Genomic DNA, 25,507 nt, shown 5'->3' with positions numbered 1-25,507 from the left:
CACTTAGTTAGTAAAATGTCAGTAAGAAAAGGACCAAAATCCACACATTTTAGAGGCTAGAACCAAAGACTTTATTTCCACTTATGCTTTACAAAATGAGACATCAAAACAATCGCTGATTCATTTCTAAATTTAAATTAAACTCTGTAAAAAAATGTGGTTTTAAAAGTGCTGTCCCCTCTTTTAAACAAGTCGAGAACTCTGATTTTGATTGTGTTTGAAAAGACAGTTTGAATCTACAAGTGGACCAAAACTCAAAATAAAAAAAGTGTAATATAGCAAATGTAGAATTTATTAAGTTATCAACTGTACTTTTCTATAACTACAACAATCATCAGGTTCTATAATGCGTCCATTTTATTTCCACTGAAGTACCTTCAGAGTTAAAGGACAAGTCTGGTGATATTATGTATTTTTCTACAAACTAACAACACTTTTTAATTGGATCAATTCATAGTTGTTGTAAATGGGAAAAATAGAGAAAATCACCAGACTTATCCTTTATGATAAAGCTTTTTTTTGTATACTGCAGACTTCATTGAAGCTACATCATGCCTCTACTGATTGAAGTATTCAAATCCAAAATGTTAACTTTTAATGGCACAAAACATTTAAAGTACCGGATGTTTTGTGCACACTTCTGATAAAATTCAACCTAACATTCTTAGAAACATCATTACAAAACACACATTTATAAGTCATTTAGTTTATAAAAAAATTACAATGATGTTCCCTTGGTCTGAATATTTTACAAAAGAAATCAAATGAAAAAAACTTTTCACTTTCCAAAAACGCATACATATATATATATATATATATATATACTGGAAACTGCACAAAGTATTCACATCTGGCACTTAGGCTAAAAAACAAAACAAAACAAAAAACTATTTGAGAACAGATTATGCAGCAATCTGTTTTAACTAATAGTCAATCTGTTGTTAAGGTGATTTTTGGCACCTGATGGTGAGCTGGCACTGTGGATATTTTTTGGCCATATGATCCAACTTGGCTCATATTTTAGCTGCTGACGGGGCAAAAGGGAGATTTGAGGTTTTGGTGTACAAATGTTATCAAGTAAGACGCAGAATAAATAACTTAAAAAATTACAAAAATATATTTAGAAAAGCCTGCATGCGACTAAAAGCTCATCTGAATCCTGCTCAGATTTGAAAAGCAAATACATAAAAGATTTTAAAAAAAAATAAAAAAAATACCTCCTTCTTTCAAAACATGACCTTCCTGTTCTGTAATACAGGACAAACCAAATTCTGACCTGTAAAAGAAAACCAGACAAGGCCCCATGTGAACTCATCCAGCTCCTCCCGTCTTGTCCTTCCAGTTTCCTGGATGTGGCGGTGGGAGGTTGACACTAGATGGTGCCGTTGGGTGCCGTCTCCTCTCTGAGAGATCTGCGCCGTAGATGTGCATGGTGTTGTTGTTGCCATTCTGAAATCCAGTTACATTGCTGAGCTGAATGTAGACGTGACGTGCACAAGGAGATTTGCAGGGGAAAGTGTCGGGGCTGGAAAACTGACGCTGCAGATGCAAAAAATAAAAAGAGAGAAGAAACATTAGTAAAATTAGTTTAAAGTTGTCGTTTTGTGTACAAACAAGTTCAACACCATGAATCTCTTTGAGAGGGTTAGGGTGACCGTCTTTTCCAGCATAACCCCAAATTTATTCTCATAATTATGCCTCTACATTGAAGATTGGGAGTCTGGATAGCTGGCAAGTTGCCTTATAAGTTCCTTATGCAGTTAGCCTACAGTGGCTAATCCAGTGGGCAAATTTGAGCTGTTTATTTAACATTTAAAAATTCAGATTGGAAAGCTTTAGGAGGCTCATGCTGCTTGCCCCAGTGAAGTCTGATGCTGAATTCACAACATTTCTTCTAGACTTGTAAGTAAGTAGCTGTTAAGACTGGTAAGTCAACTAACTTAAGAATAAAAACCACGTACAAAACTTCTTTTAACTTAAAAAAAATGTTCGTAAATGGAGGAGGGCTCCTGGGGTAAGGCAGACATAGTGAAGCATAAATGACCAGCAGTAGTAGCAGTGGATCGTGTTGTTTCGCAACATTTGATGGGATGGTATGACTTTTTACAATAATCTATCACTGGTTTTATTTGCAATCTTCGTTTAACACATCTTCATTGTCTGAACTTGTCAAAATCTGAACAAAACGTCACCTGGTACTGTGGAAAGAGGTGTTGTTGAAAAGCCACCTGGGGATTCTCTGCTTTCCTGCTTTGAGGTGACCTCTTAGTCGGAGGACGCGGTGGTGATGCGCCAATGGGATGAACAGAGGACACTTTATTGTAGTCTGTTGATGAGCGGGCCTTGTCAACATGGCAGATGTTTTCTTGTAGAGGTGTAGGCATGTCTGAAAGGGAACATGTTTATGAATCATGACAAAAGTTTCCCTCTTATGTTAGTGGTTCCTCCAACACAAACTTCCTTTTTTACCTTTGCCTCTCGCTGCTCTGTCTTCTTGATTTGCAGTCCATCCACCAGCCATTTCCTGCAACAAAAGGAAGTAAAAGTTCTGTTTGTCAGTTGTTTATTACATAACATTGGCCTGGCTGATATGATAACTCCTGCTGATGCAGGTTTTAACCTTTAAATTAAAGATGAACAAGACTAAAAGCCAATTATTCAGAGGACACAGGTCACTGTCTAAGCTGGTTAGGAGTAAGAAACCATGCTAATTGGCTAGCTAGTTGATGCATATAAAGAATTTTAATAGGCTCAATGGAGGAATTAAATGTTTCAGTTTTCAGTTTTAGGGTCTTTTGGGTTTCACATTCTTAAACCCAGTTCAATGTAGTGACACTGATGACCGGATATAGATGCCCAACTATGTCCTACTGTCGGTATACTATGTGTAGACTTTAACAGTCTTTAAAGTCACATTACTGTTGGGATAAAGTAAATAAATAAATTATGACAGTTGACTCACTTTCTATGCTCAGTTGTCTTCTCCAGAGAAGCTGAGCTGTTTACAAAAAAGCCTGAACAGTGAATGTTTCCCCTAAGTAAGTAAGTAAGTAATCCAGAATGACACAAAATGACATTAAATATTTGAATATGGATTCCATCACCAGTTGACCTTGATCCAAACTTTATCTCATCACGGCTTTTACATTTCCTGTGTTCAACACATTCTCCGCTGAGAAATCCCCTGGTGCAGCAGGAAGACATTCATGTAATATTTCCCAGAGGCAGCAAAAAGGAAAAAAAAAAGAAATGTAGAAACACCACAGTATTGACTAATTTGTGGCAAAAAAAAAAAAACATGTCACAGACCATTGTGAGTCAGTTCGTCTTCATCTTGGGTTTTAAAGAAAAACAATGTCATCAACTCTGTCCTTGAAAGACACTGAACAGAGCAGTGAGGGTCTGATTTTTTTTCAATCTCACCTGAACTGGCAGGCGTCCCGTCGGCACGTTATCGCAAATCTTCTCAGCTAAAAAACAACAGAAAGTAAAACAAATAAAACAACATGAAATGTGAAAGCTGGTGTTGGAAAATTCTATTTTTATCTCATAATTTCCTAATCTGAACAGACTCAATCAAACTTAGTCAGTCAAACTACTTCTTAACCTTGGAAATAGTGTTTTCATTTAGCTATTAGTAGCTCAAGAAGAGCATTAGATGCACTTGAAAGCTCCAGAAAAGCTAATAAGTGGACCTTTTTATGCAATTGAAAGGTATATTACAAGACATTACAAATACAAAACACCAAGAGCAGTTGGATATGCTGATATGATATATATGGACTCAGTATTAGCTGCTGTAATCAGTCTAGGCTGTCTCATTTTAATTGATTTCCAGACACAATCAGGATATTAACAATATGGATCCTATGTTTGTGTTTACACATCTCTTCTCACATGACGTCTGTCTGGCCAATCATGCTCGTCGTGATGATGAACGCGACTCACGAGCGCTACTGTCGTTAACTTAACCATTATTTAAATCCTCTTTACAACTTAGAAATGAAAGGGTGTAAAAGTCATTCGTCTTAATAAGTATATGTTTTCTGAAATTACAGATTTACGCCTATTGTTTCTCTTGGTTATGGCTTATGTACGATAATTTTACGATAATTTGGTGTGGTGTGGGAAAAAAAGAATAAATGTCAAAACAGACCTGAAGGCTGAGTGATGTGAACCCCCTGAACCTGCTCTGTTAGTCTTTCTTCTTCCCTTTGTTCCTGGAAAGAGGAAGAGAAAGTGTGAATCAGGCAGTGGCGTAAGTTAATATTTAAAATAGTGATTTGCTGCGTCATGTCAAAATTTTACCACCTCCTAAACGTGACTCAAGTGTTTGTGGAGAGTTTTGATACTTACGAGTCTCTTCAGTACTTGATGGACAGCATCAAGAATTGCATGTTTGTGCATCTTATACAGTTCTTCTGTAACAGTTGTACAATCTGCAATGTAAAGATTTAATGTTAGTGCACAGCCGTCAAAAATCAAAGTTATTAAAAGTTAAGACAATTCAGAGTTTAGCTAGGCTGGTTTCAGACCACTCAAGTCTCAGATTTGGACAGAGATTCAATCATAATTGTGACGTAGTGATAAATAGTGTAAACACAGAATTATGAAGTGGAAATTCAGTGTGATTGTCAGGCTTTCAAGTTTCAGTCTTTGAAATATTAGAAAGTTTCTGTAGTTGTTTTCTTTAACCAATGAGTAAGACTAAGAGTCTACAGCCATGCTAGAAGCTCTGTGAGGCAGTACTAATACATGTGGGAGGAAAGGTATGATGAAAAGTTTCCAGTGTTTACAACTTGCAGATGTTGGCGTCATTGTGCAACTCAAGATGACAGCTGTTCAGCATTCATGTGCTACTGATTTTCACTGAATAGGTGAAGGTTTAATAATGTTGAATGACAGTTGTTTTACTGCGCTGGTAGTTGTGTGAGGGTTACCAATGTGTGTATTCAATATAGCACTTTATCAAATTATTATACTATAAACTGATTACGGTAACTCCATTTTGACTATTTAAAATTTTGACCAGCACTATAAGACAAAATAGCATTCTATTCTATGTTTAACTACTCCTCCAGATCCAGCAGGGTGATATTAATTAAGGAGGTGACCTCTTACCAAACGAAGAGGGTCTTTGGGTGGGTTTTGCCTCCCAGCATTTCTTCATGAGCTCCATCAGTCCCGTCAACCCTGCACGTCCTGCAGCCAGACACATTATCGTGTCCATTGATGGACGGTCTCCCTGGGGGATGCGAAGCCGCACTATGCTGGACATTGCATCTGCAGTAGGGGAAGAATTAAAAAGGGTGTTAGAGGTTTCAGATACGTCTTCATAGTTACATTAAAGCTGCACAAGCCAGTATTTTCATAGTAACAAAGGATGAAATGACCCACTGCCCAGCACCAAATGGCTGGCAGATAAAGTTAGCGACTAGCTGGTGAACATGGCGCAGCATTTAATTTTATTTTATAATTTTTATTTCATTAAAAATGAAATAAAAGTATTTCATTCTAGTATTAGTATCAAAAATGTCTCTTTTCATGAGATTAATGAGTGGAAAGCACCACTTCTTACCATCTTAATTTTTCTACAAACAAAATAAATATTTTCAGAATATCTTTGAAAGACGCTGTAATCTAGAGCTACTCATAAGATTATTTTCATGATTGATTAATGTGCAATTTGCTTCCTCAAATAATCAATACATTTTTGGTCTAGAAAATGCCAGAGACCATAGTTTCCTTTTGTTTACCCAATGGTCCAAAGTTTAAAGAATAGTTTTAAGTACATAAATAAGTTATCAAAGTAGTTGCTGAATGTTCTTCTGTCACATTAGAACTCTATTTTGGTTATTCCCTCCTGTTGGAATGAGATGCTGCTAAAACTTCAATAAACCAGACAGGTCTTAGTCCATGTGACCTTTGTTTACAAGCTGCGTTTTTTTAAATACACAATAGACAATCAATAGCCAAGAGAAATGTTAGGCGTGGTAACGCGTGTGAAGTCTTGTCATTCTTGCACCACATGTCAGTGTGCAAAAGGCAACATGAGAATTAAATAAGAAAAATAAAAAGCAAGATAGAAGATGTTTTGATGCCATGATTGTCACTTACGTGGATATGGTTGTTGCCCTGTGACAATGGACCACAGGAGTATACCATAGCTGAAAAAGACAGGGAGGATTACATGCCAGGTTACATGTCACTACATATAACAACAGTCACACCCAGGTTCATTGTAGTACTTGGCTCGCAGGTTGGTTTTCTCTGTTAAGTGTCTCTTGCGAGAATTAGGACTTCAGTTACAAAAATACTATAATCATTGCCAGAATGGCTGTGGCGAGCAGCGGGAAGTGATGAGCATTCAGGTGCAGTTTGTCAGATGAGGAAGTCAGCTGAGTACCTGGAAGTTCAGTCGATTACAATAAATGGTTTTATGTTATACCTTGAAACGGTTTCTCTTATGTGTTAAAGGAGTATACCACTGCTGCCAAGACTGAACCTGGGTTGAACAAGTGTTTGTACTCTATAATGCCTTTGCCTTAATTTTCTTTTTTGTATTCTTCTATGAGTAAAGCCTGTCAATCCAAAATTAGGTGGTGTTATTAATTCTGATATGACAAATACAACACTGTAATTCAAGCTTGGTTCAGTGATCCTGTACCTGTAGATGTCAGAGGCTCGTGTAGGGCTGTACGATATGTCAAAAGCCTCTGGGGGCATGTAGCTGATGGTCCCTCCTTCCTCCTCATTGTCCTTCTTGGAAACTCGGGTGACGCTGTGGTAAAACTTGGCGAGGCCAAAGTCTGTGAGCTGAGAAAAGAAAAAGGAGGAATGGAGAAGAAAATGAGCACAGAGAGGAAGTATGGTTGGGGGAGGAGAGATGGACACAAAGGAAACTAGACTGGACAAAATGTTTTCTACCCATCAAAGGGTGAACACAGACTCATAAATAAACACTCAAATTGGCACCTACAGGAAAATCTCTTTATTATTTCTTGTTATGAGTCTCGTTATTAGTGCGCTTGTGTTGCTTGTGGGGAGAAAAGAGAGCATTCAGAAGACATGTTTCCAACCAAAGGCTGAACGGAAACTGAAGACTGAAACTAAATTCTGAGAAAATCTACTTGTTACCCCTAAAAGGAAACCATGTTTGTGTCTTTTGGGACTTACATCATTTAGTCTTGGTACAAACATAGAATACCTTGCAGAGTACAAGCTAATATGGCAATATAAACTTAAACGTGCAGCAGACCTGTCCAGTCCTGAAAGCCTTGAACTCACCTTAGCATTCAGAGAGGAGTCCAGCAGCACGTTGCTGGGCTTCAGGTCCAGGTGGAGCAGGGCAGGGGAGAGGCTGTGGAGGAAGTTTATACCCAGAGCCACCTGGTGAGCCAGTCTGAAGACCAGCGGCCACGGTGGAGCTCCACATAAGGTTTCCTGAATGTAAGAAATAGTGACAAGAGAACTGCAGTGAGGTGCACAATATATAGCTTCTGTATCTGTAGCCTGTACAGTTTTCAATGGGTAATAGTGCTAGATGAAAAGCTAAGGGATCACCAAATTCATTTTGATCCGTCCTGCTGGGACCACGAATGCATGTGCCAAATCTCACGTCAATCCATCCAATAGTTTTTGAGGCATTTTACTAAAAACTGAAAATGTCAACTTCATTGTGGCACTAGAGGAAATGTCAGGGGATCCCCAAAGACAACCAGATTCATCCTCATGGAACCACAAATGTCTACCAAATGTATGTCTACTACATATCCAGTAGTTAGGATCAGTAGGATTCATCCTCTGGGGACCATGAAGATTTCCCATTCGGCCATCCAATAGCGATGGATCAACCATGACTAGAAGTGTGAGGTAGATATAGTCCTCAGGTGTGTAGATTACCTGTAGGGAGGCCAGTGATCCTCTCTCCATGAACTCCATGACCAGGCCGAGCTGTGCTGAAGGTCCAGAGTTCGGCAGTCGACCCTTGAAAACCCCGAGCACATGAATGACATACGGGCTGCTTCCTACACGCATCATGTCGACCTCTCGCAGCAAAGATGAACTTCTCCTGTGTTTGAATTTTGACGGTGCTGTCAGTAATTTCCTCTTCTTACAATTGCAGCAAACAGAAACTGTAACTACTCACCCATCATCGTAATGAAGCAGCTTAATGGCCACATCACAGCACCACTTATGATGCCTGGCTTTGTAGATTTGTCCAAACCCCCCGGAGCCAATCACCTTCCAGCCCTTGAGGCTGGAGTCTCCAATCAACACTGGTGCTGGACAGCTGGACAATGCCATATTCACTGGAGAAAGAAATTATTCATGGTAATTAAAATTACACTCATACAGACCTGAGAGAATGAAGGTCATTGAAAATCTTTGGCTTCTGTTATCATTCTGTATTAACTGACTCTTCAGGTTGAAGAATATATAGATGATTCTTTGGGGTGGCACTGATAGGATTTGAATTAATGACCTCAGTAGTTATAAAACTCAGGCTTCAGTCCTGCCAGTGTACCTCCACTCATGTTCTCTACTGTTTTTCAAACAAAAGACACAGTTCTCGGGTATAATATTCTTATTTCAGGACTTGAAATAATTGAGGAAGCACTGACTTATTTTACTTCTTCTTGAACAAGTAAATGATCAAATTCTATCAAGATTCAGTTCTGTATTGCATAATTACAAATATAACTGTCAGAGCACCGTGTATCTAGACACTTAATAGTGATAAATCAATACTGTATCATATATTTTGATTCCAGATTGTAGTATAGTATTAGTACAAGAAATTAATTGTATAGATTCCTGTGGTTCCTCTACCAATGACAATAATCTTGAATTTGAACTTGAAAGAAATTGATAATACTTTATTAATTCAGTTGTTTTGGTTGATAAAATGAGAGAAAGTGGTAAAAAATGGCCATCAAAATTTCTCGCCTTTAAATTTCTTATTTTATGACCAACAGTCTAAAAGTCAATGATTTTCCACTTTTAAACCTGAGAAAAACAGGAAATTCTTACATTTGAGAACCTGAAACCAGAGAATGTTGGACACTTGCTTGATAAATAACATAAGTCTTATGTAACACTGAGCATCGTAGCCCTTTTCTCCACAACTTTAGATTTAAAAATCATTTTTTCTTTGACTTATCTCCCCCTGAAAGGTGTTATGTAGAACATTTTATGTGGTCAGTTCATTTCAGGAAGTAAAAGCCATAGTAAACGGTAGCAGGGTCTGAACTTGCCGAGAAGAAAATCGTCTTCAGAGGAACTTTAGTTTCTTTACCTGTGACCCATTTTTAAATGTAGTATGGTTTCATATTTCACTCAGGGGCACGAGCTTTCACAAACTAGCACATGCACCCACACACACTACAGGAAACCACATATTTTTCTTGTTCAGGTTATTAAACACACGACAGAAAGCCTTGAGAGTGGACAAAATAATAGAAACCTGTAAAATGTAAAAATACAAGAGCCCTGCCATGAAAGCCTCAAGTGTTCATTTTCAGGTCTTACTTACTTTGTGTTGTTGTATTGGATGGTAATACACTGTATCATAAAGTAATAAGCTGCCTGCCCTTTGTCCACCCATGACGACTCAATGGTTTCCTTAAAACTTTAAGTTAAAAATAATGTTCAACTCAACTGTAAATTGAACCTTTGAGTTAAAATTAACAGATTTAAATCACGAAAACATAATATATGAATAAAATAATACAAATATAACATTAAAGATAGAAAATACCACAAAGAGCATCAATTTCCTGATCAAACCAATACCACAGACTCTAAAAATACTCATAAGAATATGAAGGTGATTTTTCAAAAACTGGGGGAACCACTCACCCGTAGGGATATACTCTTCTTCCTCATTATTCAAACACACTGCTGGAGGTAAAAGTGTAAAAACCCTCCTGCTCATTCAGTGACTTTCTACTCGCAGCAACAGCTCTTGCTCCAGCTAAACAGGCAAGAACAGAAGTGAAACTATGCAGCCCAGAGCCATCCCATAAATCTCTTCCTTTTTACTTCTGCTTCTGGGCTGTCCAGCTCTGAACTCAACTGTGCAGTGAAAACAGCATTTTTTTTCTTAATTAGAACTGTTCCTCATCATCTGGTTTATTGGCCGCAGATGTGGATGTGTTTTATTTTTGAGCTTCTATACATGATATTTAACACTTTAAATATCATGTATAGAAGCTTTATTTTGTCCCAGGCTCACATTTGAACAAGAAAAGAAGCTCTGAATAAAATTAACAGTGTTACAGACTATTTATTGTTGTTTCCCAATGAAGTCATTTTTAAGATTATACCTTTTATGTCCTTATTTTGATTATTTGATGGATTCAGATGGATTTAAACCAGGGACGTTGTGGTGACAGCATCAACATGGCCTTAGACCACTGAGCCACAATTATACTCAACAAATCTCATGTCACAAACCGGAGCTTTTTATTATACTAAATACACTAATATAATAATCTACTAATACAATCTAGGAAAGACCATAAAGACTATTTTCATTGTTGCCAGCAGAGGGCAGAGTATGCAAAATGACTTAAAGTAAATGGGAGGTTTATACAAAATCACCGACCTACATTACTGCAGGATTAAGCCTTGTAGGTCCTCTCTTCATTGTGTGTCAGTTGCTAAAGCATAATACAATCTGAAATATAGAGAGATACTCTCAGTGTTCAATCCAATACAACAGCTCTGCCAAAAGGTTAACCTTTATGATGCCTTTAATGTTCAGTTTTTGTCATAGAGGTGTTAGAAGACAAAACAACTGACACCTATCAGTATAATGTAGTCCAGTACAACACTACATTTAACATATAATTAAATTTATACATTTGTCACCAAAAACCAAACGTTATGAGCCTTGTAAAGACAGTGGACTGTGTTAGATTGCACAGGTGTACCTAATAAAGTGAACACTGAATGTACAGTATATATATATATATATATATATATATATATAAGTATAATCTCTGTAATACCAATTAAAATCTTTTGAATCAGAGAATTTTCACAAACTGCTCCTTTAAAAACATTTAAATACTGATGGTAAATGAATGAAATACACTTGAAACCTGTGGTGTAATCCCTTCAGTGTAATTTTATTTATAGTCACTTGATACCGTTTCACAGGGTGTGTGTGCTGAAGTTACATCACCACTGCAACTTCACATTCAGGTTAAAGGGGAACTCCACCTATTTTACTCACCAAAGTCTGTTTACAGGTCTTGGGTAGTTGTTTAAGACCTTTGGAAGCTGAGAGGCGGTCGAGGCCGATGACTACAACGCTGAGGATGAAAAGAATCTGTAAGTACGGAGTTAGACAGAAGTGAAATTATCATACCTCTTGGGCCACTCCCCATCAGACTGTTAGCAGTTGAGTTGCATTATGGGTGATATATGAATCACGTTTGACGGGAAAGAAAAATGTGTGGAATAAAAGAAACAACCTTTCTGTTTCTGCTGCATTATGTAGGCTATTGCTATGTTAGCTAATGTTAGCATTAACAGCTGTTTTAAGTCTGGTAGAAATGTTGCGAGTTCAGCATCAAACTTCAATCCTTCATTCCTCCAATCTGCTAAGAGCTGTCTCAAACAGTGGAAAGCAACAATATTTACAATTGGTTTGCTTCTATTACTATCAGCTATCGTCTTTTCTTGTTGTCGTTGAACGTCGTTTCCTGTTTTGTTGTGGCTGAGGTGGTGACGATGGTCGCCTGCCAAGAGCGTTAACCATCATTATGTTTACAAGACAAAAGGTTCGAATACACCTCTGATGGAGTGAGGGCAGACTGTTTAGTAACTCACTATCGCCTCTTGAGGTACAAAGTGGTATTACAAGATAGGACGGCCTGGCGCTAGCTTATTAGCATGCAAACTTCAGTAGATGTCTCTGCAACACTACATAAACATCTTTGACACATCCAAAATTCTTATTTCTTCACTTTCTGTAGATAATTTAAATTTTTAAAAATGTTTTAAACCAAAATACTTATACATATATACTTACACTTTTACATATAGCACCTTTAAACCTCCACACACATAACTGTTTACCTTAAATAAATAAAATCTATAATTTTGTTATCACCAACCAAACCTAAAAAAAGACCAAAACTAACAATTGGTTAGTCTGTCTCATCAGCCTCATACACATCTGTGCCTATAAATGTTAATAAAAAGGTCACAATGTGTGATTTAATTTTAAATAAAGTTGCTCAAACAAAAATTAATGTAGTATTTGTCAGGGATTTCATATTATGTAGCTTATGTATTTATTAGCTCTGGGATAACAATGGTGGGGGGAGAATAACTACTGCCAGACGTATCCTTTAAATGACATATTGTGAACCCAGTTTTACCTCTAACAAAGTAACACAGGATGTAGTGTAGGAGGTAACAATCCTCTTCCTGTCTGCGACACAATCTCCTCATTGTCTCTGCACCCGGGACCAGGGAGACTTTGAAACCATTTTGTGAACAGAAGAAAAAAAAAAGCGTTAATTTGAATAAATATACCTGTACTGTGCTGAGAGATATGAAGTGTTAGAGACAGCCCCAGTCTCCTGTGCAGTGTGAGCCTGTGTGTCCTTGAGTCAACCAGCAGACTTATAAAAAGACAGAAAAACCCCGCTTCTGACGTCAGTGGAAATCCCCTTTATCTCCTGTTTGACAAAAAGTCAATAAAACCTCTTTTAAAATGTATTTTAAGCTGTTAATCCACACTTTTACAACTTTGCCAGATGTGTTTATGAGCTATAATAATTATTTCTGTTTAGATAAACGCAGTAAACCTGATAAACTATCATTAAAGGAACATTTGGTGAAGTTTTAACGCATGAAGACTAATTTTCACATGATGTGTGAGCACGCAGACGCATTTTTGTTGCGTTTATAACACGCCTAAGAATATTACGAGGTTATTACAACCACATCATGACCTATGTACCCAGACTGAAGTATCCGCCCTGCCTCTGCCTTTGAGATAAGCTGCGTCTGTGTGTGTGAGTGTGTGTTTTTCGTTTAGTTTCGGTTTTGTCTTCGGGGTTTCCACCGGGCGCACTGATGTCCATGTCCTCCACCACCAGCACCATCACAGCAGCGGCAGAACCAGCTTCCTCCTCGTCCGCTGCACCGTCGCTCGCCGCTTCTCCTCCGAGGACCGCCGTTTTGTGGCGTTGTCCGGCAGGAAATGTTGAACTCTGGACTCGTACGTGTTGTTGTTGTTTTTTTATTGCGGAAGAGCGGAGCGAGCCGCACCGCCTGCCTCCTGCTCTGTAGCGAGCCGCCGCTCCTGGAAACGAAACTTTTGAAAGGGCGCAGAACGACCGACCTCACGTAAGAAAACGACACGGAAAGATGATATTTAATGATTTTAATCCTTTTTTTAAAAAACACACTTTCTCCTGTTTCCTCCTAACGAGCCGAATATCTATATTTCCTGCGCTGTTCCTGCCAAACACACATTCAACAGCTCTATTTACAATAAGATAAACGTTTCGCAACGCTGAGGCTACTGCCAAATTACACTGGAGAGGCCTTATTCTGGACGCTTGTTACGCATTTTCTCGGATTTTATTAGAGAGAAGTGACTATTATGTGTTGGGGAGTTGTTGCAGAAACAAAATAAAGGCGTGATGTGAATCTGCCAGGGTAGGCGTTGTTGTTGTTGTGGCTACAGGGCACAAATACAACAGCCAAACAGGTTGGAAGTATGTCAGGATATTAATAATAGGCTACAAGCAAACTGCAGCCTTGTTTACATGCTTGAGATGCAGAGGTATGCACATCAGGTACACTCCTACTCCACTACAATAAAAGTGAAAATGTACTGCTACTCCTCTACATTACTGTGAGACTTTTTACATAAAGATTTGACTTTAAAAAGAGTTTAAACCAGTGGTTTATTGTTTATAGGGATCTAAGGCAGCAGCTGCTACAGTGCTTAGAGTGCTGTGTAAAAGCTTCAGGCACTGAAAGTATAATGAGGATGCTTCAAAATTAATGTCAGGAATGTTTTTTATTTAGCAAACCCCAGTTAACACCTGCACACTGATTTTCAGGTTACGTGGTAGAACCAGACCGGCTCCAGGATGTTTACATCAGGGCTCTATGGGGGGTCAAACCATCTGCAGCAGGACTCCTTTCTCTTCTTGTGTCTGTAGATGTAGATCTTTATGACTGACTGTTTGTTGTCCTGCTGCAGAAATGAAGCAGGGATCAATCAGACGCCTCCTCTGATCGTTCTGCATGATGGATAAGAATCTAAACAGGCGTCACAGTCAGCATACAGCAAACTTACAATAATCAATTAGAATAATTGAATCCAATGTCTGTCAGACACACGCAGCTTCACCCACTCGTACTGTCAGTGATAACACTTCACTGTCACACTGTAACCAACGCTTCACACTTGCCTTCAACACATCACAGTCACACAAAACAAAAACGAGTTACAGTTGCGGGAAGGTGGGAATTCACATCAGAGTTTTACTGCTTCGTCATAAATGGATGGAGATCGGATGCAGATTTTCAGATATCCCAAAGTCTTTTAACTCAAACTTAGTACCAAAAAATCAACATTCATCTTCATCAGAAGGCTTATAAGTTTGGTTCTTGGGAGTTGTAGTTGATTTTAGAGCTGCAACGATTAGTCAATCAGAAAACTCTTTCCTCTCAGATTTGATGCTTTTCTTTTTCTTGGTCAGACATGACAGTAAACTGAATATCTTTGGATTTTGGTCTGTTGGTTAAACAAAACAAGACATTTGAAGACATCACCTTAGTTTGTGGGAAATTACAACTGGTTATTTTTCAGTTTTCTGGCATTTTATAGACAAAATGACAAGTCAGTTCACTGGCAGATAGATAGATAATGAAAGTAAAAGCAGTTGCATCCTTAGTTGATTTTATCTTTTGTGTACTTCACCCACTTTGAGAGAGTAATGGCTGGAGGATGTTCCAAAACATCAGTGGATCTAAGTAGAAACCAAAACCCAGTGAGAGCAGCACTTAATGCAGCGCAAAATGCCAAATACAGTTTATATTTTTACCACCAAAGTGTGTGAAACGTCTTCTAACAGATACATAAAATGTGGTTTTTCCTCAGTATGTTCGAACTCGCTGCTGCTGATGTAAGGCGGACAGGATGGATGACGAGAGAAGCGATGGAGTAGGAGGAGGAGGAGGAGGAGGAGGTGGAGGAGGCGGCAGTGGAGACGCAGAGGTGGAGGATGAGTTCGCGTGTGCCGGGATGCTGCGGGGATCCCTGACCTCCCTGCACGCCACCGTGGAGCGGATATTTAGGGTGACCTTTGGGATCGGGGCGGACGATTTGCCCCACGGCAACAACGGGCAGATTTGGCTCAAGCTGCGAGGGCCGAGCAACAATGTAAAAGCCGCCAAAGTAAGACACATTTCCTGGTTTTGTTGTGCACTGTGAGTCATGTGACTACAACTTAAAACAAACAATCCTTATCATAATCTGTCCCATTCCTCACTTGTTCTTCTCTTGTCCTTATCTTTTGTTACTGCATTTATTTTGATTTTTGTGTCACATCCTGATCATGAACCAGCATAACCTACAAAAGGTGCTGCACCAGTGAAATGGTGTCGTTGTTACCGGCAGCGTTAATCTACAGTTCACTGAAACAGAAGGCACCATTCCTGAGAAATGACTCATCCAGGGTTTTTAAAATGTTGATTAATAAGTCTCCGAGTTTGAGTTTCAGTCTTGTGCGGTCAACCTGCTGACACACGTTGTCACAATGATTGACAACAGAAGATGAGAATTAATTGTGTTTGCTCAGAAATGAAAGTCAGTGACTTAAATCTGAACTATCGCTACACCAGTGCAGTAGCTCTGCTGAGCAACATCAGTCCTCACACAATAACAAAACAATAAAGAGCTGTACTCACATGATGGTTGAGGACATAATGACTGTATATACATATGCAGTTCCTCTTTGCTCAGGGACAGACATGTAAAAGGCCCTATATAGGAGGAAGAGCCACAGATTTAAAGAGAGACACAAAACAATTACTGCACTTATCTGTAGTCATTTTGTGTTTATTTGTGGTCACTGCATCTTTGGATCTGTTTCTGGTCATTTTGAGTCTCTTTGTGGTTGCTTTGTCCCCTTTTGTGGTCATGTTGCATGTTCTTGTGGACATTTAGTTTCTTTTTGATAATTTTGTCTTTTTTCTACCACGTTTTTGTGATATTGTATGATTAACTTTGATGATAACAAACACTTCACAATACAATACAACACAATAATGACTGCAAATATTCATCTTTTAGTTGTTTGTGAAAGGAGTGGTGAACCAGGAGGAGCAGCAGGAGGTTTCCTACCCCACCTTCCTTCACTGTGTCTTCTGTGGAGCCAGAGGGCTGTTCATGGACTGCCTGATAAAAAGCACCTCAGCACATATTGTGGTAAGTAGTGAATTTGAGGTCTTTGTTTAGACTATGTTCAGAGAATTCAGATTTAAGAGATAAAAGAGGAGGCTCAGTAATCAGAAAATTAGGATTCAAACTTAAAAGTCAGATTTTTTTTCTTCAGTTACTCAGTGAAAACCTTCTGTTATTTGAGTGTCTCTCTACCCCATCACTGGTTAGATTTTGACATTTTGGCACCATTAAAACTGTGCCGAATTAGCTATTAGCAGTTTCTTTTTGTAGTGTACCCCCACTACTTATATAAGAAAAATAAAATGAAAATGCAATGATTCATAGGCAAGTTCTGGAGAAAGTTACATCAGATTTTGAACTTACATCAGATTTTCAGATTAGTTAATATGAAATGTGGTAATGAGGCTGTCTGGGTGAAAATACCCAATATACAAAACTATAAACAGATACATTACAAGTGTGGTTTAGATGAAAAACATAAAATGTGTAAAAACATAAAAAACTATTAATGTAAGAAACATTTGACTCATCACATCCTATCACTTACCTCCATTTTTGTACAAATCCCATCAGCACAAGCTTGTACCTTGCCACTTCATAAGTAATGTGCCATCTATGACTCATTTAATAATGATATTGACTAATAATGTGATATCTTGCCATTACATTCTTGCTATTCTTGCAAGAAATTACATTATTAGTCAATATCGCTATTACGTCATTCGGCTGTAATGTAACACTGTGATGGTGTCACCGGGAATTTTTTTTTTTAAGGAAATTTTTTTTGTTAGAATACAAATATATAACTCAGGGAAATTCTATTACTTTCTAATAACTTCCCTTTTCACTATTAGCAGCTACCTGTCACTACTCCTTGTTTTGGAAATCCCTTATTGATGTGTTTATGCCCCTGAATGGAAACAACATTATGATTAGTCAAGGGTTTTCCAACCTGATTTATCTGATCAGTGTATTTCAGAGGTGTTTCCTCAGACTCTGTGCCTCATGTTGTCGGATGGTTTTCATGGAATTAAAATGGCAGTGAGAGGTGAACCTGTATTACCAGTACTGATGTGTATTAAGGAGTCATTTTTCGTCCAACCACTACTTTTACTTCTTAAGCCACATTTGGATTAACTTAAGCCCTGCCTTGTTCATTGGAGGAGGCCAGTCCATCAAAAACTCCTTAAGTCAGTTCAGGGCTAAAGGAAAAAAAATGCAGCAAAAAAGTTACCTCAGCTTTTGTTGGACAGCATCGCAAAGTTTTAACGCAGGGTTGTTTTTTGTCCGAGCATCGGCTTATATTTTTATTTAATTAGATTTATGTCATTCTGTTTTCCTCTCACCAAACCAGGTCGGCTCTCCAGGATTCCTGTTGATATCGGGTCTGGCAGAGCCAGTGGTGCGAGCCTACTCCCTTATTACAGAACTGGTGGAGAGGTATGAAGGCACGCAGTCCAGACGCTCTGAGACTGCCGACAGAGGCTTGGGCGAGTCCCTGGATTCGCGCCGGGCCTTCAAAACTCTGGTTGAGAAATGGGACGACAGGCACATCCTGGATCTTCTGGTGCTTCCGGGGTCGGTGAAGGAAATCCTGCTGGATTTGGTGAAAGAGTCGGGACTTGGATCAAGCCCAGACCTGACAGTGGCAGATGGAAACACCTTACGTGACGAATTGGAGGACGTGTGGGACAAACCCTGCGCCATCACGTATCCTGTCCCTGAACCTTCTGGCAATAGTGAGCGGTGGGTTGAAGGGATGGCTGCGGGTTCAGGAAAAGACGCTACAGCCAAGGACTCATTCCAGTCTTCCAGGAGGGTAGAGGGTGCTGAGGCAAGACCTGTGCATTCTCCACAGGAGGTAGGAGAAGAGGAGCAGGCAGAACAGAGGGAAACACTGAGTACCAAAGAGAAAGACAGGCTGGGGGAAGGGGAGGAAGAACAGGAGCGGCAGTTGTCAACGGGAAACAAGGAGTTTTGGCTCCTGTTGAAGTTCTTCACAGCCATGGGGTACACAGAGGACGTCGTGAAACAAGTGCTCGCCCGAACGGGACCTAAAGAGGCCTCGCAGATACTGGACTTGGTTCAGCAGGAGCAGGATCGCAGCGACCAGGAGCGCATGCTTCAAGGAGGCCTGGACCGAAAACACAAAGACGGCGAGAGCGAGAGGAACCGGCCCTGCGAGACAGAGCACAGGGAGGACGAAGAGACAGCAGGAGGAGGCGATAAGGTGATAAGCAGTAATGGAGAGGTGGGAGAAGTTTGTGAGGCAGAGGTGGACGGAGCCATGGGAATCACAAAACACTTTGAGGGAGGTAGTGCAGAGGAGAAGGAGGAAGGACACGAGGAAGACTTTGTCCTGGGCGTGCTGAAGAAGGCTGCGGCCAGCTGCGGCTACACCGAACAGGAAGTAGCCAAAGTCTACAACATGCTGCCCGATCGATCCACTCGCCAGCTGCTCCTGGAGCTGCAAAGAGAGGGGGGCAAGGATGCCTTCAGGGAGGGGCCGAGAGAGATGGACGATGTGGTGCTGGAGAAAGAGGGACCAAAGGTTGGACCAGCAGAGGACAAAGAGAAGGTAGAGTCCGATGATGACGGATGGGTAGAGTTGTCTGTTGCAGAACCAAATTGGTTTGCTTGGCCTAAGCCCCAGCAGCCTCCTGTGAGTCAATACGCCTCACAGCCAAAGCAACACCAGCCTTCAAAGGCACAAACTCCACACCATAACAACCTGCCTGAAGTCAAAGGGCCACCCATGCCTACTTATCCCCCATCCCTAGATCCTCCACTCACCAATTTCCAACCTAACAAACAATACGACCAAGCCATGTACTGGCCTAATCCACCCACCTCAAAACAAAACCATTCAGCTCACAAAGTCTCAAATCCAAAGCACCAGTCGTCCAACTTTGCAAAACAAGCGCTTCAAGCCCCTCAGGCCCCTGTCTTCACCAGGAATGACTCGTCTCCCACTAGAGCGAGGGAAAGACGGGGTTTCGCGCCTGCTCCTCCAGTGGCGGTAACAGGCGAGCAGCGTTTCCTGGAGGGGCTGCAGGCGCCCTTTAACCTCCAGCTGACGGACCAGCCCGGAGACCCGAATCTGAGGACAATCATCATTGACGGGAGCAACGTGGCCATGAGGTGGGAGTCACAGCAAAAAGTGGGGATGGGATGGTTGTGTGTGTCTCATTTGTCTTTAAAGGAAAGTACATTGTTTGATATTAGGGATTGTTCTGGTATTTGAAAAAATATGTAATCCAGGGTTGGGGATCTACACAGAGGAGGCATGTGGGTATGATCATCTAACAAAGATGCTGAGTGCATTTCCTTCCTCATAAAACATTTGCAAAGCTAATTTTTTTGAATATTTTGCATCCATACTGCCTTGGTATTTCTTCTTTCTAAAGACCAGTGTTGAACAAGTGTGTAACAACATCAACTTCTCATTTACAGCCAGCACCGACCTTTGCTTTCACCAGCAACCTTTTCACCATCAACAAAATTGACGCTAGTTAATATTAATGTTATAGCAGCTCCAGTGAAGCTTTTGTCTCTTGATTAACGTGGCCTCTGCAGTCTGACTGGTTGTTTGTGAGACACGTCACTCTGTAGCATGACTCCACAACCAGGAATGAGCTGTATTTTTGTAGTTTAGCAGAATGGAAACTTTGAGATGATCAGCTGATCGCAGCCATGTTACACACAGGAGAGTCCCAATGTTTTGAGTTCATTAACCTCATAGCTACAAATCAGGGCCCCAAGCAGTTGGATTGTAGTTATTTATAACTTTAGTTAAAGGATCAAGAGGATTCAGATTTGATGCTGGCTTCAGATTTGCTTTATAAACTGGTAACTGGTGATATTAAAAATATGTCATCTGTTTCATCTAAAAGACGCAGTCCTCTGCCGTGATCGTACAAATTAGCTTCATTTTCCATCAGGATTTTGTAAAACTTCCATGTTGGTTAACGTCTGATGTTGTTATAAAACTCTGCTGTTGTTGTCTTTAGTCACGGGTTGGGTCACTTCTTCTCCTGTCGAGGAATCGCTCTGGCTGTCCAGCATTTCTGGGACAGAGGCCATCGTTGCATTTGTGCCTTCCTGCCACAGTGGAGGCAGAAGAGCGACCCCAGGATCAAAGGTAACACCGCCTGTTCTACATGTAGTATTTTAAACTCACTATATCAATTCAAGAGACTAAAAACATTATAATATGGTGTATACACTTTACAGTTGCAACAATCAGTTTTACATGCTGAACGATCTCCTTGTGATTTTTGGATTACAGCAAGAAATTTAGTTTGGTCTACAAAACGTAAGAAATTATTTTTTTTAAAAAAATGTCTGTTAGAATTTTAGCGTCTTTGATTTTTTATTTATTTTTTTCAGAATAGTCCAAACTCCACTGAAGACAAAAAAAAACCAACTTAAACGATAAATCAATTATCAAGATGGCTGCAAAATAATCTTCTGTAGATCAGCCGGTCGACTTATTGAATAATCAACTACTTCTTTCGGTTCTAAACACACATACCATGTTATTACATTACTTATGTTTTTATGTGGATGCACATGCCCGTTTTAACTCAGTGTAATGTGATATTCACATTACTCCTGACTGTTTTCCAAAGCATACCCTGATCTATATTTTAAATACTGTAATATACATGTAATTTAAAGTATATTAGATTTACAGGAAATCAGCTTTTTTATCATTTAATTCATCTCCAGATTTATCTATGACTTGATTATCTGTCTCCTCCAGCTTTTTGTTAAACAATGTGAATGCTATGAAAAATGTTTCCTGTATAATTCTTGGTGCCACAGTTGCTCTTCATAATTTCTAGGAAGTGCATGTTGTGGTTCTAAAATGACAAAGGCCTCCATGCATGTTTGTGTTTACTGGCCTGTGTACATGAGTTATAGGCAGAGAATCAATACTAAACTGCTGCTTATATTTAATTCTGAGTCACAAGTAAGGGGGAAACAAATCCGATCTGGGTAAACATGTGAGTGTGTGGGTGTGTGTTTTCCCTTCAGTGCAGACTAAACATAGTGTTGTTTGTTCTGCCCTCTCAGAGCAGCACTATCTGACCACGCTGCAGAAGCTGGGCCTGCTCTCCTACACCCCCTCCAGAGAGGTCCAGGGCAAGAGGATCAGCTCATACGACGACAGGTAGATGGACTCCCACCCAAAAAGACTGTGTTTACCTTGTAGTAGCAGGCAGCAGAGGTTAGAGAGAAGCAAGTGAATAAACAGAAAGTCACTGGTTTCAATCACATTTATAAAATCTGGGTGAAAGTGAGAAACACTCTCAGCTCCACTGCTTTCACCGGAGCTCTCTGTAGTTGTGATTATGACACAGGATGTTGCTGAACAACTCAAGACAAATAACTTTGTATCATTTTTTATTTGTAAAAAATTATGAAAAAGTTGGATGTCAGCTCTGTAAAGCTACTGCCAATGAAACTTCAGAAATAGAAATCAAAATGTCTCTAAGATTTTATGGAGTTGTTTTCACCAACAACCTCAAGTTATTTTAACTTTTTGCAGCTGCGAGAAGCTTCTTTATTTCCTTTAGTGCATTGCGTGCAGCACCGGCACACTTGAGAATCAGCTGTATTTAGTGCACAATCTCTCTTTATTCTGTCACTTTTCTAGTGTGAATGAACACACTAAAAACCTGCAGAGAATCATCAGTATGTTGTGACTGTCATGCCCAAGACGACCACTGGGGAGCGCCAAAGTCTTTAAATGATTTTAGCTTCTTTTCCAGGTTGCTATTCGTACCTCACCTGTCTTCTCCCTCGTTTCCACAGATTCATGCTGCAGTACGCGCAAAAGACAAAAGACGGAGTGATCGTAACTAACGACAACCTGAGAGACCTCTCAGATGAGTCTCCTGTGTGGAGGGACATCATCAAAAAGAGGTGATAAAGAGAAATGTGCCCACAGCCCTACCTACCTACAAAAAATTAATCAGAAACTATTTTGATTAGCAACTGTTTTAAGTCATTTTTTAACAGAAAATATGTCAAACTACTCTGGTTCAGAGTATCAACATCTTCCATGGTCAATCTTTGGATAACTTTTCAGTCTGCTGTATGAAAGCTGTTTAAAGGGCTAGTCCACTAATTTTAGTGGTATGATTTCATCTTGTATCACCAGGCTTCTTCAGTACACGTTTGTTGGGGATCACTTCATGGTGCCAGATGATCCTCTGGGGAGAGGAGGGCCTCACCTGGATGACTTTCTACGTTCGGAGCACAGGTATTACCACACATAAAATGGACGTTTATTTGCATATTTTTGGCCTCAGTCAAGGACGGTTTTCTTTTACTTTGGTCATCTATACGCTCTTTGAATTAAGCTCCTTGTCTCCTCTCAGGACCCCTGACCCAGGAAACCACTCTTTTGCCGGCGTAGCCACCGCTCTCCCATCCTCCAAACCTCCTCGTTCCCAAACGGAGGTGCTGAACTTTCGTGATCGAACACCGGGTGTCGGTCTGGAACAGTCGAGCAGAGGCGGCCGGGGGAAAGGGAGAGGGCACGGGAGGGGATGGGACGCTGGACACCAGCACAAGCAGCACGGACCCGCAGTTCCTGGGCCTGCACTCAGAAAAGACAGGAATCCAGAGGAAACAGCCAGCCTGAGACAGCAGCTCTGTCAGGTTTTTCCAGGTCAGGACAACATGGTGACGCTGGTGCTGCAGTGTCACCCAGAAGAGATGGACATCAATGTGCTGTCTGATCTGATCTTGGAGCAGCAGAAGGACTAGAAATCTTTTAGTTTTAGTGTTTTTTTCAGGATTAATGCAAACTTTTCTTGAGATGAATTTTGCCCCTGATATAATATTGACTTCCACTGAAGCAACTGCAACAAATCATACTAACCAATCACTGATCTCCATAAGCAAGGATTTTACAAAAATACCAGATTATCAGATGAGTGGTAGCACTTTCTGTAGACAGTCCCAACACAACCATTTTTGTCTGCCCAGTCTAAAACACCTCCATCCTCTCCACCTGCATCACTGTCGATAAAATCAGAGAATAAATGAGGCTAGAGGGGAGAAGTGGAAAGATATTCAGAGAGCTGCTAGCCATGGCCATTCAGCCATGCCAGTAGAAGAAATCTATGGATGGCATTGTCATGGTCCCCAGAGGATGAACCCCTCTGACTTTTGTGATCCCCAGGCTTTTCCTCCAGCGCCACTGGCAAGTCAAAGTTTTCACTCAACATCTGAAATATAAAAAATATACACAATGTGTCGGCACAACATTTTCTACAGGCATTCATGGTTCCCAGAGGATGAATCCCTCTGACTTCTGTGATCCCCTGACTTTTCCCTGAGCACCACCAGCAGGTTTACATTGTTTTTTAACTAAAATATATTGACAACTATTGGATCAATCGCTATATAATTTGAAACACGCATTCATGGTTACCAGAGGATGATTGACTTTGAACCCCTTGTACAATACCAATACCAAAAACTTTCAGTATTCCCAAGAGCTTCAGCTGTACTTTGTGTCGACGGTTAATTAGGAAGTGTTACCATGCTAAAACGCTACACAATACGACCTCACAAAATCGCTGCCAGACTCTTCATGTCTTATTAAAACCACAATCAATGTGTAATGACGCTAGCCATCTTCCTCAGGTTTGTTTTAATGATGTGAAGTCACCGGCTCTCCTCAGGCGACCACACACACCTGTTGGAAAACCAATGTGCAGCTGATACACATTGGTTGTGTTTTCGCAAGCGACTTGGGTTGAGAAAAGATTAAATGTGCTTAAATGTGACATTATTAAAGAGAGGATTACTCTATTTAAAACAGCTCTTTTAAGAACAAGAACAGCTTATTAAAAATATTTTTTATGTTATTCTGAATTTATTGTATCCTGCTTAACTAATTTCATGGCTACTTGTTGGTTAGAAAAATGCAGATTGTATGAGAAAGTGCTGTGCCAGGAAAGATACAAAACCAGTCCTTACAATATTCTGTACACTCAGTTTTCTGATTTTAACTTATTTTGATCCGATGGTGTAATATGACGGTAGATCTTGTAGGGGAGACCAAACCAGAAGATGTTTTTCATTCACATCTCAGAAGATCATTATATCAGTTTTTAAAACACATTAAAGCGGTTTTTGATTGAAAGGAATAAAATAAAATTAAGTTACTGTTGGTCTTTAAAGTGTTTATGTTGTACTGTGTCTCTCTAATACTTGTCCAGTAATCAGTGGATGAAAATAATCTCAATCTGGGAATTAGACTAAACCTTCATGTTCATAAGTCTCTCATCAGAGTTGAAGTTTGACCATTTTTTAAAAAAAAGCCCTGCTGTTCATGACCATCTCCACCAGATGCTGCACTTTACCACCATTTATCTCGAAGAGAAAAAAAGTTGAGTGATGCAGCAAACGCCAGTCAATAGGATTTAATTAATATTAATATGTTAGTAATTTAACAAATATAATTCCTTTTATAACACAAAAACAAGAAAGGATGTGTAATGCCTTCAAATGAAAACCATTTCTACATGAAAACAAAGTTAAGAGCAGAAGCCTTCTTAACAGTTGTGAGAAGAAGGAACCTCTCTGCAAATGTTGCCACCTGTCCTCTTAGGTCCTAGTGAACAGGTGAGCTTTTCAGAGAGACTTCATGTGTTTCAGAGCAGACGTGAATCTTTAACAGCATTCAATAACCTCAGTCATTATTCTATGGAAGCCCTTTTCTGCCAATGTGATGAAAAAAAACATGATCCAAGTAAAGCAAGACATTATAATGTCAAACTTTATTAAAATAATGACTTAGTTTAAAATTTCATTTCTCATTGTTTTGAGATTTTTATCAGAGAGCTTGATTTTGGAGTGAAATCGTCTCTGCTAAACACTAGTGAAGAGCAAACCAATCAACATAGACAGTTTCAGTACGATAACACTGGTCTTCTCAGGCAAATTTTCCTCCAAAATGGCTGAAAAATAAAGGAATAAGAGGATGACAAAGCTGCTGCACGAATGCACCTGGCTACACATTATATATTTGCGTTT

General features: G+C 39.8%; 2 protein-coding genes across 4 annotated transcripts; one reads left to right on the top strand and one right to left on the bottom strand.

Moving 5' to 3' along the window:
* Positions 1-47: 47 nt before the first annotated feature.
* Positions 48-13,370, bottom strand: ripk3 (receptor-interacting serine-threonine kinase 3). 3 transcript variants are annotated; one of them, XM_051075466.1, is made up of 14 exons: positions 12,396-13,370; positions 11,243-11,321; positions 8,150-8,312; positions 7,903-8,071; positions 7,288-7,443; positions 6,668-6,816; positions 6,118-6,167; positions 5,122-5,283; positions 4,357-4,439; positions 4,157-4,220; positions 3,424-3,470; positions 2,470-2,524; positions 2,193-2,386; positions 48-1,539 (listed from the first exon to the last, which is right to left on the bottom strand). In XM_051075466.1, the coding sequence occupies exons 3-14, from the start codon at positions 8,305-8,307 to the stop codon at positions 1,312-1,314; spliced, it is 1,515 nt and encodes a 504-aa protein (XP_050931423.1). In that variant the 5' UTR covers positions 8,308-8,312; positions 11,243-11,321; positions 12,396-13,370; the 3' UTR covers positions 48-1,311. The 3 variants fall into 3 exon arrangements, with proteins under 3 accessions (XP_050931423.1, XP_018543263.1, XP_018543261.1); XM_018687747.2 differs by having other exon boundaries at positions 12,553-13,370; XM_018687745.2 differs by lacking the exons at positions 11,243-11,321; positions 12,396-13,370 and adding an exon at positions 9,862-10,016.
* A 1,766-nt stretch (positions 13,371-15,136) lies between these two features.
* On the top strand, positions 15,137-24,651 carry khnyn (KH and NYN domain containing). Its single transcript, XM_018687743.2, has 8 exons — positions 15,137-15,439; positions 16,337-16,471; positions 17,802-19,588; positions 20,458-20,588; positions 21,527-21,623; positions 22,268-22,378; positions 22,617-22,718; positions 22,837-24,651. Exons 1-8 carry the CDS (start codon positions 15,182-15,184, stop codon positions 23,225-23,227), a joined length of 3,012 nt encoding a protein of 1,003 aa, XP_018543259.1. The 5' UTR covers positions 15,137-15,181; the 3' UTR covers positions 23,228-24,651.
* The last annotated feature ends 856 nt before the right edge of the window (positions 24,652-25,507 follow it).

This window comes from Lates calcarifer, linkage group LG14, assembly GCF_001640805.2.
Source record: "Lates calcarifer isolate ASB-BC8 linkage group LG14, TLL_Latcal_v3, whole genome shotgun sequence".
Classification (NCBI taxonomy): domain Eukaryota; kingdom Metazoa; phylum Chordata; class Actinopteri; family Centropomidae; genus Lates; species Lates calcarifer.
This window is presented reverse-complemented; position numbering and strand designations above follow the sequence as displayed.

Bases quoted from the DNA above. Each gene is read 5' to 3' on its own strand.
- ripk3 (XM_018687745.2), bottom strand. From the start codon at position 9,937: ATGAGCAGGAGGGTTTTTACACTTTTACCTCCAGCAGTGTGTTTGAAT. The intron at 8,072-8,149 runs GTGAGTAGTTAC...ATTCAAACACAG, and splicing joins CTGCTTCATTACGATGATGG to GAGAAGTTCATCTTTGCTGC. The intron at 6,817-7,287 runs GTGAGTTCAAGG...TTCTTTTCTCAG, and splicing joins ACTCCTCTCTGAATGCTAAG to CTCACAGACTTTGGCCTCGC.
- khnyn (XM_018687743.2), top strand. From the start codon at position 15,182: ATGGATGACGAGAGAAGCGATGGAGTAGGAGGAGGAGGAGGAGGAGGA. The intron at 15,440-16,336 runs GTAAGACACATT...TTCATCTTTTAG, and splicing joins ACAATGTAAAAGCCGCCAAA to TTGTTTGTGAAAGGAGTGGT. The intron at 22,379-22,616 runs GTGATAAAGAGA...TTGTATCACCAG, and splicing joins AGGGACATCATCAAAAAGAG to GCTTCTTCAGTACACGTTTG.